A 14,106-nucleotide genomic window follows, 5' to 3' on the forward strand; every position below is an offset into this window, starting at 1 on the left:
TGGTGCAATCAAATGAGTATGAATCACACAGGGGCAGAAGTGAGAAAGGGTACCAAGAACATCCATTTGAAACTCAACCCAAACACTGGCTCTATGTTGCAAACATTTTCTCCAACATCAACCATGCATTTGTCACTTCTAAACCTGACCATTTCCAAGTCCTTCTAACAACGGAAAACCTCTCACAACTCTCCTTGAATTCGTTTTTTTTTTAAAAACACCCTCTTCTGCTTGCCTTTCACCCATCAAGTCTACTTGCTCAGGCTTAAGCAACACTTGGTTTTTCATTGCTGGCCTTGCCTCTCCCAACTTTAATATCTTCTAGCGTTCAACGTCTCTCATACCTAGTTCTTCCAAACTGGTCGTAAGCATGCCCAGACGGAATTGCTCCATCAATGGCAGTTACACCTCCAGACAATAAGGTCCTGAGCCGTAGAACTCTCATCATAAACCATGTAGGAAGGAACTGCAGATGCTGGTTAAACTGAAGATAGACACAAAAAGCTGGAGTAACTCAGCGGGTCAGACATCTCTGGTGAAAAGGAATAGATGACGTTTTGAAATATCACCTAATCCTTTTCTTCAGAGATGCTCTCTGACCCGATGAGTTACTCCTGTTTTTTGTGTCTATCTCTTCATAAACCTCTCCATCTCCATTCCCATTTCCTCCTTTAAAGAGGTTTTAAAATAATCTAACTTTCGCCAAGCCTTGACCATTTTCCTTAATCTTTTCTTAAATGGGTCTGCTTTATTTGTGTAGCTAACACGCTATATTGGTACCTTTAAGGACAGTTTTAAATTTAAAAATCTCACATTTGATTTTAGAAGATGTCTCTCAGCCGGCATATCATAAATTGACAAATATAGTTCATCTCCTGCTTGGATGAAACCAAAATGTATAAAAATGGCCTTTATTAAAATCTGACAATGTGCACTTTAACCACATGTGATTTTTTTTTTTCTATTACAAATCTCAAATTGTGTACAGAGGCAAATAAATAAATGATGGGTCTTTGTCACAAACATTATGGAGGGCACTGTATTAGATATCTTAGTGGGCCTAAAGCCAGAGAACCTGCATATCTCACGGAGATCCAAATGATAAATTGAATGAATTTTTCATAAAGGTAACAAACTGCAACATTCCCTGTGGTGCACTGCAGGGATTAATGCTGAGACCTATACTATTTGTCATATAAACTAATGATCTGATACACAGAGCTTGGGGTTATTTATAGTGAAGATAGTCTTATCCTGCGTGATAAATATTGATCAGCTGGCAAGGTGGGCAGAATAATGACAGGCAGAATTTAATCCTGGTTAAGTGCAAGGAGATGCATTTTAAGAGGAACAGTAATATCAAGCTCTTGATATTAGTTTGGGTGGGGCAGTGCCAGATATGAACCCCAACATTCATTGTTGATTGAAGCACACAGGGACATTGATGTAAAAGTCAAGGATCCCCGAAGGTGTCAGTACAGGTAAAAAAGGTGATGAAGGCACCATAAGGATACATGCCTTGATTAACCAGAGTACTAACCACCACACTGCAGGAAGGATATGACAGCAGTGGAAAGGGTGCGGAGAAGATTCACCAGGACGTTGCCCGGCTTGGAGTATTTCAGCAAAGAATTAATGGAATTTTAAAAAAATCATCCTCAATACTTCACAGCTTCTCATCTTTTCAATTATTTGCTTTCATGATCAAATTAGTTAGTCTTGAGATGTGAAATGGCGTGGGTATAGACCAGCAGGTCATTCCTTTGGTTACAACATCCATCATATGCCCTTTACAGATTGTCCTTGTTCATGTAACCATTGGTGAGTAATGTTATGACACCCAACTCTATACGCTCAACCTATTAACAAATTATTTCATACTTCTAAACAGGGCCATAAAAGTTTGAGGAATAAGGATGCATTACTTTCCCACCACTCCAACCGTTTTGCAGATTAAAAACTTCCTGTGTCGGCTAAGCTATCCAACCTGACATGCAAAACCATCAACTAAACTAGATGAAAGGCAATATGATCAAGCTTGATAAGTAGCCTGCGATGGTATCAAAAGGACAAGAGGCATTCTAGGAAGCCCATCTCACCAAGCTGTCTGTGTCTTAAGAAGAGGAAAGAGAATCTAACAAGAATATTATAAAGTCAACCTCTCTCTAATTGTTTCTTTAATTGCCCAGTGTAGCTCCATGTCTTAATTGTTCTCACCACAGCAGATGAAGCTTCACAACGTTCTCCAGCAAAAAAAAGTTAACTCTACATTACTTTGCACTAAAACTATAGAACCAATCATGAACGCATTATTGAAAAGGAATCCTGCAGCATAATTAAAGGTTGTAAAATCAAAGCTGCTCTCCATTGCCAGTGCCCTGGTTCATTAATTGAAAAGCAAAGATTTACAGATGTCAAAAAATTGAAAAGAAATCAAAATGCTTAGAATACTCCACAGGTTGGGAGTCAGTGTTTTCTATTTTTCCAAGTCGCAGCTTTACAGAACTTTGTTTGGCCATATTTGGAGTGATGCATGCAGTTTTAGTCACTCCATGAGAGAAAGAAGGTGGAAGTTTGGGAGTTGGTGCAAAAGAGGTTTACCAGAATGCTATGGGGATTAGGAGATATTGGACAAACTTGGTACCAGGAATGGTGGAAGAGGCAGATTTGATAGTGTCACTCGAGGCTTTAAGATAGACACATGGATATGTAGGGAATGGAGGGATATGGATCGCGTGCAGGCAAGGGAGATTACTTTAACTTGGCATATTGTTTAGCAGGGAGATTGTGGGCCAAAAGGCCTATTCCTGTGCTGTACTGTTCTAGGCTCTATCCATTGACATTCATTAAAGCCATTATGTAGCCACAATGTATTGGGATTATATTATGCTCAAGTTCTCATTTAGAGAACTTTTTTTTTGGCATGTCTGAATTTATACAGTAGAGTGGACACTGAAATTTTAGAAACGTTTGTAATTGCCTAATTGTTTAGTTTAGAAATACAGTGCTGAAACACGCCCTTCGGCTCGCCGAGTCCGTGCCGACCAAAAATCCCATCACACCAACACCATCCAATACACACTAGGGACAATTTGATAAATTTGCCTACAAACCTGTACGCTTTTGGAGTGTGGGAGGAAACCGGAGCTCCCGGAGAAACCTCACGCAAGTCACAGGGAGAACGTACAAACTCTGCACAAAAATCACCCGTAGTCAGGATCAAACCCGGGTCACTGGAGCAGCAAGGTAGCAACCGTTGCGCCATCTTAATATTTTTGTGCTCTTCATAAAATGGGTCATCAGATTGTAATAACCAAATTACATTAATTATTTCTTTCTTTAGTTGCCAATAATAGTTTTGCAGAATCGCCATTAGTGCACACAATTCTGCGAATTTTCAAACCACTAAAGGAATCGAGTAAGATTCGATCAATATCTGAAGTAGGGTCTCGACCCGAAACGTCACCCATTCCTTCTCTCCAGAGATGCTGCCTGTCCCGCTGAGTTACTCCAGCTTTTTGTGTCTATCTTCGGTTTAAACCAGCATCTGCAGTTCCTTCTTACACAGACCGATATCAATATCCAGCCAACTATAGCCTGCCTCTAACTATGCAGATTTCCAAAAATGATCTCCAACATTTATTTGCATATTCACAATTACCAATTAGCAGTTGCACTCAGCTTTCATCATGCCAAATTCCATTATGCGTGACAGTGTTTCTACAGAGTATTTGATTTCACATCACGAGGGCAAGGCATTACTTCTGGTACTGGTATCATACAGCGTGGAAACAGGCCCTTCAGCCCAACTTGCCCATATCGACTAACATGTCCCATCTATATTAGTCCCACCTGCCTACATTTGGCCCATGTCTCCAAATCTGTCCTATCTATGTACCTGTCGAAATGTTTCTTAAACGCTGCGATAGTACCTGCCTCAACCATCTCCTCTGGCAGCTCGTTCCATACATCTACCACCCTTTGCGTGAAAAAGTTACCCCTCGGGATCCTATTAAATCTTCCCACCTCACCTTAAACCTATGTCCTCTGGTTCTCCATTCCCCTACTTTGGGCATTGAGTCCTATCCTGCTCCCTATAGTTCAGGCTGTGCATTAACAATTTAAATTTCACTCAGGGAAACCCAGTTACAGTATATACAGCCTTTATAAACTACTCAGTGCCAATAAATAAAACATTCATCATCATTATTGTGTACGTATTTAAATATACACTCATGTGCATGAAGGTTAACATTCAATATTAAAATAAGTACAACTGATGCAAACACAAATCAATATGACAGTAGGACACCAAGTGTGGGAGTAACTCAGTGGGTCAGGCACCATCTCTGGAGAACATGAATAGGTGACGAGCTGACGATTTGGGTTGGGACTCCTCTTCATATTGATTGTAAGTGGGTGAGGAGGGGGAGGAAGAGAAGAGAAAAGAAGAAAGCTGAGAGAGAGCTTCCCTCCACTACAGTCGGTCTGAAGGAGGGTCCTTCCCTGAAATGTCACAAATCCATGTTTATGTTCTCCAGGGATGCTGCCTAACCCACCAAGTTACTCCAGCACATTGTGTCATTTTGTGTAAATCGGCATCTGCAGTTCCTTGTTTCTACATCAATATGACAATTGCAGATAAATAAAATTTAGAGAGAACATAAGATTCTAGTACATAAATCATACAAAAGTTAACCGACATATTCCACAAATAACAAGGCAAATTGTATGTTGTCCTTTATTGCCAAAGGGTTTGGATTTAAATAATGCGGTTTTGATTAAGATGCAAGTGAGCCCACACCTGGAATATTGTGCTCCGTTAGGTCTCTTGATTTGTAAGTTATTTCAAAAGAAATTCCTGGGAAGAGAGGGTTCTCTTATCAAGAGAAGCAAGACAGTTTCCGTTTATAATCCTTGGAATTTTGAAGAATAAGTGGTCATCCCCGATCATGAAAACATCATGTGAACCAACCTATCAACAACTAGAGAGTGGTTCTGAACTACCATCTACCTCATTGGAGACCCTCAGATCATCTTTAATTGGACTTTACCTTGCACTATATTTTACTCCCTTTATCGTCCATCTTTACACAGAGGATGGCTCAATTATAATAATGTGTAAGAAGGAACTGCAGATGCTGGTTTAAACCGAAGATAGACACAAAAAGCTGGAGTAACTCAGCGGGACAAGCAGCATCTCTGGAGATAAGGAATGGGTGACGTTTCGGGTCTGAAGAAGGGTCGTGTCCTGAAACGTCACCCATTCCTTCTCTCCAGAGATACTGCCCACCCCCCTGAGTTACTCAAGCTTTTTGTGTCTATCTTCAATTATAATAATGTATGGCATTTCTGCTGTCGGCATAGCATTAAACATAAAGCTTTTTACATAACCTCAGTATACATGACAATAACTAAACTAAACTTGTCTACTATACAAGATTCAAAGAGGACACAACAAAGTAGTGTTTGTGTTTCCATGAGTGGGAGAGTCATAAAAGTGTTACAGAGAGGAGGCAAGAGAATGAGAGAGAAAAACAGATCAGTCATGATTGAATGGCAATGGGCCGAATGGCCTAATTCTGCTACTTTATCATATGATCTAAAAAAGGGACATTGCTACAAAAGAGGAGTGCAGAGATGTATTCTCCCAAATGATAGTGAATCTCTGGGATTCTCTGCCCAGGTAGTGGGATGGGGACAGGGCAGGAAGACCCCAAGTTGCCAACTCCCATTTTTTGTTCTTGTGAATAGTATGGTAAATAGTGTTAGGAATCAATGCAATGGTTATTACATAAGAGGCTACTTTCTCTCCATGTCCAGAAACTGATAAAGCTGGTGTCATAGATGGAAAAATACACGATTTCAAACTCTTTTTTTTACAAAACCTTAAGGGTGTTCTTGAATGAATCTAATTGGAATAAATGAGACAGATCCAGAGAGATCTTCAACAAATTTGATGTTACACATATATCTGAAGATTCTCGAGTGTTTCATAGCAACTGTAGTCTTTCACATGGCATTCAAATTTGCAATCTGACATCCATCATGATAAAAGACATACTTTGTAAGCCAGATGCCTGAGAAATTATGTTGTTCCTCAATAAATGGAATATAATTCAACAACATATTTTTAAATCAATTAAAATATATATATATATATATACGCAGCTAAGGTTATGTCATTACATGACTCAGATCCCAAGAATCCAGTGAACTTTTTCATGAAGAAGAAATGTAAACTGCAATTATCCTTCAATGTGGAAGCTCAAATATGGAAACATTTTGTAGTTGTGTACTTATCACGGGGACCATGTGCATGCACAATGTGGGTATGGTGGAGGGTGGGCATTGGAGGAACTGTTTATGCAGGAAACGTGGGGACAGCCTCAAGGAATCAATTTCGAGGATCAGACATTTTAGAATCCCCAGATATTCTTACCCAGCAACTGTTGTAATGATTTGTGCAAAACTACACTCTACAGCTTAAGCAGATCTTACCTTTCTGTGATAAAAATCTAACTTAGAAAGTGACAGGCCTTCACACATTTTAAAGGTGCATTTTACACATTTTAACCGCAAAGTTAAACAGCAACATTCTTGTTTTTAACGATTTTGCACAATTTGTACCATATTTACCTTATCTGGTGGTAAAACTCAAACACAAAAGCGTCCTTTTTGACACTTTATTTGATGGTATGATTAGTAATCCATGAAGCAGATATTTTAGATGTTTATTCTGCTTCCTTCCATTAAACAGTTCATTTTTTTAAACATAACATCAAGATAAAGAACTTTGTGTCATAGTGTCAAGGACAACTATCTAGTACTTACTGTCAACAAGATAACAGCCCGTTATTGACCCAAGATGGCGAGGGAGTGAACATAACCCTGTCCTTGTCAGCAGAACTATCACAGATAAGGTCGACAACTTCAGGTTCCTTAACATCCACATTAAGGGTCCCAACCTATCATTTTCTCCAAAGATGCTGGCTGACCCATTGAGGCACTCCAGCATTTAGTGTCCATCTTTGGTATAAACTAGCATTCGCTGTTCCTTTTTATTACCCAACCTAGTCTCTTCTCACTGATGCCATGATCATGAAAGCACATCAATGTTTTTACTTTACTGGGTTCTCGAGAAGATTCAGCATGTCCACAAGGATTCTCTCCAACTTCTGCAGATGCGTTATAAAAAGTATTCTGACGACATGCATCTCAGGTGTGGCTATACCCTCTGCACTGCCAGAGCCTGCAGGGAGTGGTGAACACAGACGATTCCATCCACTTCATCTTCACAGTGCATTGCATCAGGAAGGTTGGAAGTATCATCAAGGATGCCAGCCATCCTAGCCATTCATTTTTTTTTCCCCACTTCTACCTTCTGGGGAAAGATACATTAGCTAGAAATCTCAAGATGTCCAGACATAAGAACAGCTTCTTCCCCACTACTTTCACTGTACCTAAACCAATCTCTTTCACATCCCTTTCCTGGAAGTGCTGCCACATACCCTTACCTCTTCGATTATTCCATTATTGTACTTTAATATTTCTTTGGTCTACAGGTAGTTCTACTGTAACACACTTTTTCATAGGGAACACTTTATATTATACAATCCAAATTGGTCATAAGAGGATTTTGTTACAACTTACAAGTTACTTTGGAAAAAAATAAGCAAAATATAAATGAATCTCAGTTAAATGTCAAGGCAAAAAAAAATCTCTGTAGACTCTCCTGAGATGGAAAGCATCAATCTCAGGAGAGTCTAAGTTAACGCTTCAAAAAAGGGAAATATCAAAACTTATTGACAAAAGAACAGGTGTGATTAAAGTTCGATGGTCCGAAATATTAATTCTACATCTCTCTCAATGGATGAGCATGTTTCGATATTTTTTGGTTAGTATTTTCAATTTCCAACATCTGCAGAACTTCATTTTTAGATATGAAAGAATGTTTACACCAATTTGTTGTGACCTTCATGGTTTGAAACAGCTTGAGAAGAAAATTGAAGCACATTCTATCTCAAATTTTAAATTAGTTTAAATTAGTTGAAAGCTATTAAATAATAATTGAAAAATTGAAGAAATATGGTTAATGAGTCACACAGCACAGAAAAAGGACCTTCAGTCCAACTTGTCCATGCTGATCAAAATGACGACTTTAGCTAGTGTCAGGGTGGAAGAGGAGGAGTTTAAAAATGACTCAATAACTTTAACAAAAATGGGGATAACTGGCCAAACGATCTCCTCTATTATATAATTCAATGAAACTCTGCCTTCACAAATTAATTTTGTTATAAAATGTTTCCGGCAATCCGAAGAACCACCAAAATATTCTTTTTTAAAAAAGGTAAAAAATGAAAAGATCGGCATTTTGAAGTGGAGGCGTTTCCAAAGCCATCCACCACCCTTCAACTGTTCACCCGTGATCATTTATCACACGAGATCTCAGATACGACTGCACATCGTTGAAAGCTATTAAATAATGGGTCAGCATAAGGCAGTTGGATCACATCTTTCCACTTACTACAGTAGTTAAAAAAATCAAATCCAACCACCAACCTTGCGCTTCGATCTATAATGCAGAGTCTGAACAGTAACAACCTAGCTTCACACCATCAGTCAATTAAAGGAGCCATATCAGTTTCAAACAATCACTTTTCACTGTGTGTACACCCACTGAGCCAACTCATTAGAGCTGAAAACAGTAAACAAATACCATAAATTCACAAATTATAAACTTAAAATTGTGAGAGTGAGAATTGGTGAACTGTCCAGTATTCTCCGAGGACAAAATTGCACAGTGAAACGTTTACCTTACTTCTTATTTTCATCACATCATTATTTTCATAATTCATTCAACATTTCAAATGCACAAAATACACATACACCAAGATACTACGTTTATTTTGTCACTTGAAATATTAAAAAAATATCCTGCAAAAGGACTACTGTTGTAAGAATTCTATAGTAAAAAAAATTGTGGAAAAAAAAAATTAAAGAACCTTTATACACTAATACCAAAAGTCTATACAAAGAACAAAAGTTTTTAAAAGTTCACAAAGGTGACCAATCAACTAGATAAACATTTTATTCTTGTTAATAGCAATTCCATATTTTAAAGGAAATGTTTTCTAACATTATTTCATGGAGATAGTATTTTTGTTTTATAGCAAGGTATTGCAACTGAAGGTAAATTGCATTCTGAGAGGAGATGGTTCTAAATTCAACTGTTCTGGTTTGTATTGGGAACCAATATTCGCATATACTGCCTTTAAAACCTTCACAATAAGCTAATAACCATGACAATATGAGATTCGGCCCATCGAGTCTGCTCTGCCATTCGATCATGGCTGCTCTGCTTTCCATCCCAGCTCCATTCTCCTGCTCTCTCATTCTCCCTGTAACACGGTTCTCCTCTCCCCATAACCTTTGACATCTGTACTAATGAAGAATCTATCAATCTCTGCTTTAAAATTACCCAATGACATTGCCTCTACAACCATCTGTGGCAATGGGTTCCACAGATTCACCACCCTCTGGCTGAATTCTATTCAATTGCTCCATTCTAAAGGAATGTACAGCCTCTTTTATTCAGAGGCTGTGCCCTCTGGTCCTAGACTGTCCCACTGGTGGAAACATCCTCTCCACATCCAATCTATCTTGGCCTTCCATTATTCATAACAAAGTCATGCAGTTAACTAAAGAACCAATGTGCCAGCATGTAATTTGGATCAAAAATATAATAATATCCCAATGTTTGAAAGAGACACAAGAATATATAAATAACCAAGTTATTAATTTATATTAAAACATTTTGAAGTCCAAATAACTTTTATTAAATGACATGGAATCGGTTTTAATCCGGGGTCTGTGATTCATACAAGATACACGCTGTACGTATTAAAACAAAAAAAATCTCCAATGCCTCCCTTAATTAACAGCCGGAATGATAACTCGTACGATAGCAGCGATTTTAGAAAAGGAAAGCAGAGATACAATGCAAACAAGAACAAAGTTGAAGTTAAACAAGTGATTTCCCCCTACTAATTTGGCAGCATAGCTCAATTGGCCATTTGATCCGATTGCAGTTAACCGTTGCGGTAGCTGGAATCCTGCAATTGTACTTTAACCCCGACCACGCAATAGGAGAGTTAGCTCTGACTTTCATACGCAGCAAGCACTTCGCAGTCACACGATTGAGAAACGAACCTGGTATTTTAAAGATGATTCCGACAGGACCCAAACATCGAGAGCCAAACACAAGCAGCGTGTATAACGCAATTGCATTTTTTGTTTGGGTGCGGGTTAAGGAACGCTTGTTCGCACTCGCTTCTTGCAGTTGTTAAATTTAAACAGAAATTATATGTATAAAAAGTGACAGCAGTTTATAAATTTATGGAAGACGTGCATAGATACAGTCTTTTTAACCCCAAGGTGAAAATGTCAAAGACTACATGGCATAATTAAGGTGAGAGGGGGGATGTTTAAAGGAACTGTGCGGGCAAGTACTGCCTGAAACACACTACCAGGGGTGATGCGACAGTGGCGTTTTAGAAATATTTTAGATAGGCACATAGATGTGCAAGAAATTGGAAGATATATTCGGCATTGACTGTAGACGGAATGGCCTGTTCCAGTGCTGCACTTTTGTGTTCAATATGTCTATATGCCATCGAATAATAAATTAAACTTAATCCAGAGAATACTGATTGCAGGAGATGGTAGATGGAATAACGATAGTGGTTTTAAGAGACTTTTAAATTGGCAATGGGGGGTATGGATCTCATGCGGGCAGATGAGCTTGGTATAATACATTAATATCGTCTAGGCTAATTTAATATTAGTATTAAGTGTTCAGCACATTATGCCAAATTATAGGAACCATCAAAAAAGGACACAGTACGCTGGAGTAACTCAGCGGGTCAGGCAGCATCTCTGGAGGACATGGATAGGTAATGTTTCGGATCGGGACTCTTCTTCAGACCAGAAACGTCACCCATCCTTTTTCTCTAGAGATGCTGCCTGAACCGTTGTTACTCCAACAGTTAGTGTCTACCTTCGGTATAAACCAGCACGTCCTGCTTCTTTCTACACATCAACTATCAGTGTTCTCCAGAGATGCTGCCTGTCCCGCTAAGTTACTCCAGCGCTTTGTGTCCTTTCGTGCAAACCAGCAGCTCTTTGTTTCTATATAATCCTCATCTGCCTGCTCATGGTCCACATCCCTCCATTCTCTGCATGTTATATTCAGCACAGACATCGTGGGCCGAAGTGCGGTGCAGATCCATGTTTTCTATGTTGTTCAAGGGTTGGGAACACTTTTGTGTTGCACGCTGCTTGTGCTAAAGTGCAAGTCTGCAGGCAACACGTGCATTTCCATGCACTGGAGCATCGGTGGCGGGGAAGCAACAAGACGGGCGGGTTGAGCTCACCTTGGGCTTGTAGAGCCACTTGCGGAACCGGTTCATGTCGGCGGCGGGTCCCGGGTCCCGGCTGCCGCGCTGCGCTCCTGCCCTGGGCCCCCTGTCAAGCAGCCAAGCCGATCCGATCCTTTTCCCCGACCCCAGAGAGCAGTCGCGATCCGTCTCCTCAGGCTGACACATCAAACTAGCTCCTTCCTTCCTCCCTTCCTCCTCTCTCGCCCGCAGCGGCGAGCGGCGACAACATCAGCGCCGCTGGCTCCTCGCTGACATGACAACACCATCCCAGACTGCACCACGCCGCCGGAAGTGACGGCATCCACGTCCCGTCCACTCCACTGACTGGCATCACCGCCAACCAATCAGCTTCACAACCGCTCAAAATAAACTGTTTTAGGCCTTGACATAGAAATATGAACGGTGATCATAACCAATGCAACGTGCACTAGTTGTAATGTGTCTTGGTTGCAACCAATCTAACTTAATTCCAGGTCTTGCCAGCTTTGTCTTTGCGCTCACGGCTCTCGGCCCGTTGCCTAGAGACGGCCAAACATGCTGACGCGCTGCGCCGCGCAGTGCAGGGTGGGGATTGCAGTCATTCATCTCGGAACCGTCGGCCATTTGAAGGGAAACGCACGTTATTGGGACTACAATTCCCACAGTGCCCCGCGGTCTGATGAAACCGCTGCTCCTCACTCACCGAAGAAGGGAAAGGCGACCTCCCGCAGCAAGTGGGTTTGTCCGTGTTAATTGAAGATAGTTCAGTAACTGAAAAATAAGGATTTATATCTGCAATTAAGTCTATTATCGTTTTTGTGTTTCAATAACGGTTCACGAATAACGTTGTTAAGTGAGTGTTTGTCATTATTGAAGTGAGTGGGTAGTAGTGGGCGATGGGAGTTCATTTTCTCCACAAATGCTGCCTGTCTCGCTGAGTTTCTCGGGTATTTCGAAGGTTTTAATAGTTTCCACCGGAAATCATAAGGCATTCGTGGCCACGGTTGTGGAAACGAGGAGCTGCAGATGCTGGGTTTACAAAAAAAGACACAAAGCGGCTGGAGTAACTCAAGGTAGACAGAAATGCTGGAGAAACTCAGCGGGTGAGGCAGCGTCCATGGAGCGAAGGAAATAGGCGACGTTTCGGGGCGAGACCCTTCTTCAGACACAAGGGGTCAGTCAGCATCTATGGAGGGCATGGATAATAGACGTTTCGGGCCGAGAGTCTTCTGTAGACTGAATAAGGTAGACAATGACTGAAGAAGGCGATGGTTATGATGGTTTATTTTTGATTTGGGGTCTTCAACTGTTGGTGTTTAGAATTATCATACTATAGGATCATTATGGTTTGGGTCATCATGATTTAACATCGTCAAGTACTGGTGCTTATGGCTGTCATACTATTTGTGGTCACAAGAAACAGTAGATGCTGGAATCATCCGCCAAAAAAGTGTTAGGAGACATAAAGAACTACAGATGCTGAAAATAGACACAAGTGAAACGTTGAGATGCTGTTGCTTCAATTTACATTTAGCCTCACTCTGACAATGGAGGAGACAGAGGACAGAGAGGTCTGTGTAGGAATGGGAAGGAGAGTTACAGTTTCCGGCAACCGGGAGTTTAGGTTGGTTCGCGAGGGCTGAGTGAAGGCTGAGACGATCGCCCAGTCTGCGTTTGGTCCCGCCGATGTTTCAGAGTCCACATCTTGAACAACGGATACAGTAGATGAGGTTGTAGGAGGTGCAAGTGAACCTCTGCCTAACCTGAAAGGACTGTCGGGGTCCCTAGACCGAGTCGAGGGAGGAAGTATAGCGGCAGGCGTAGCATCTTCTGCGGTTGCAAACAAAGTGCTGGAGTAACTCAGGGGGTCAGCCAGCATCTGTGGAACGTAAGCCTTTCTTATCCATGTATTGTCCAAATGTATTTTAAATGTTGATATAGATCCTGTCTCAACTACCTCCTCTGGCAGCTCGTTCCATATACCCATCACTCTCAGTGTGAAAAAGTTGCCCCTCAGGTTCTTAACTCTTTCCGCTCTCATCTTATACCTGTGGCCTCTTGTCCTTGATTCCCCAACTCTACATAAAAGACTGTGCATTCAGCCTATCTATTCCCCTTGTGTCTGGTACACCTCTATAAGATCACCCTTCATCATCCTGCTCTCTAAGGAACAAAGTCCTAGCTTGTCCAACCTCTCCCAAGAGCTCAGGTTCTCAGAGGAGAGGAAGCTGCAAAAGAGAGGAGGGTGTGGGACAAAGTGTGGCAAGTGTTTTTAAAAAAAACACACAAAATGCTGTAGTAATTCATCGAGTCAGGCAGCATCCCTGGAGAACATTGGCGGGAGACGTTTCAGGTTAGGACCCTTGTTCAGACTGACAAGAGAAGGTTATCTTTAGATTCACCACACAAGGTTTGACAGGGCAATTGAAAGTAAAATTGCAGTTGCTGTATATCTTACATGGAAATTGAAAATCCTGCAAACTTACTACAGGACAGGATGCAACTGGGAAAATAGAAACTGGCAACAGTTTCATTAGTTTCACAGTCGAGAGAGTTTATTTATTAAGTGCACGGATTTGAACCGGAACAACTAAAGTTTTATTAGCTGCAACTTTATGGGCATATTATACACAACAATAAATGCACAATAAAGTGTTAGTTTAAATTGTCTGTACACCAGACAACA

At 40.8% G+C, this 14,106-nt stretch overlaps 2 protein-coding genes across 3 annotated transcripts in view; one reads left to right on the forward strand and one right to left on the reverse strand.

The window, feature by feature from the left end:
• The window catches only part of zfyve28 (zinc finger, FYVE domain containing 28), a 140,267-nt gene extending 128,521 nt beyond the window's left edge, over positions 1–11,746 (reverse strand). The window contains exon 1 of the mRNA XM_055632265.1: positions 11,436–11,746. Coding sequence (XP_055488240.1) covers positions 11,436–11,606 — 171 coding nt within the window. The 5' untranslated portion in view covers positions 11,607–11,746. The remainder of the gene's footprint in view (positions 1–11,435) is intronic.
• Positions 11,747–11,847: 101 nt separating this feature from the next.
• The window catches only part of cfap99 (cilia and flagella associated protein 99), an 88,013-nt gene continuing 85,754 nt past the window's right edge, over positions 11,848–14,106 (forward strand). Inside the window, exon 1 of one of the 2 annotated variants that reach the window (XM_055632266.1) lies at positions 11,848–12,154. In XM_055632266.1, coding sequence (XP_055488241.1) covers positions 11,976–12,154 — 179 coding nt within the window. In that variant the 5' untranslated portion in view covers positions 11,848–11,975. Of the gene's footprint in view, positions 12,155–12,241; positions 13,309–14,106 lie in introns of those variants that run through there. The other variant, XM_055632267.1, reaches the window with a different exon arrangement.

The sequence above is a fragment of the Leucoraja erinacea genome, chromosome 3 (assembly GCF_028641065.1).
Source record: "Leucoraja erinacea ecotype New England chromosome 3, Leri_hhj_1, whole genome shotgun sequence".
NCBI lineage: Eukaryota > Metazoa > Chordata > Chondrichthyes > Rajiformes > Rajidae > Leucoraja > Leucoraja erinaceus.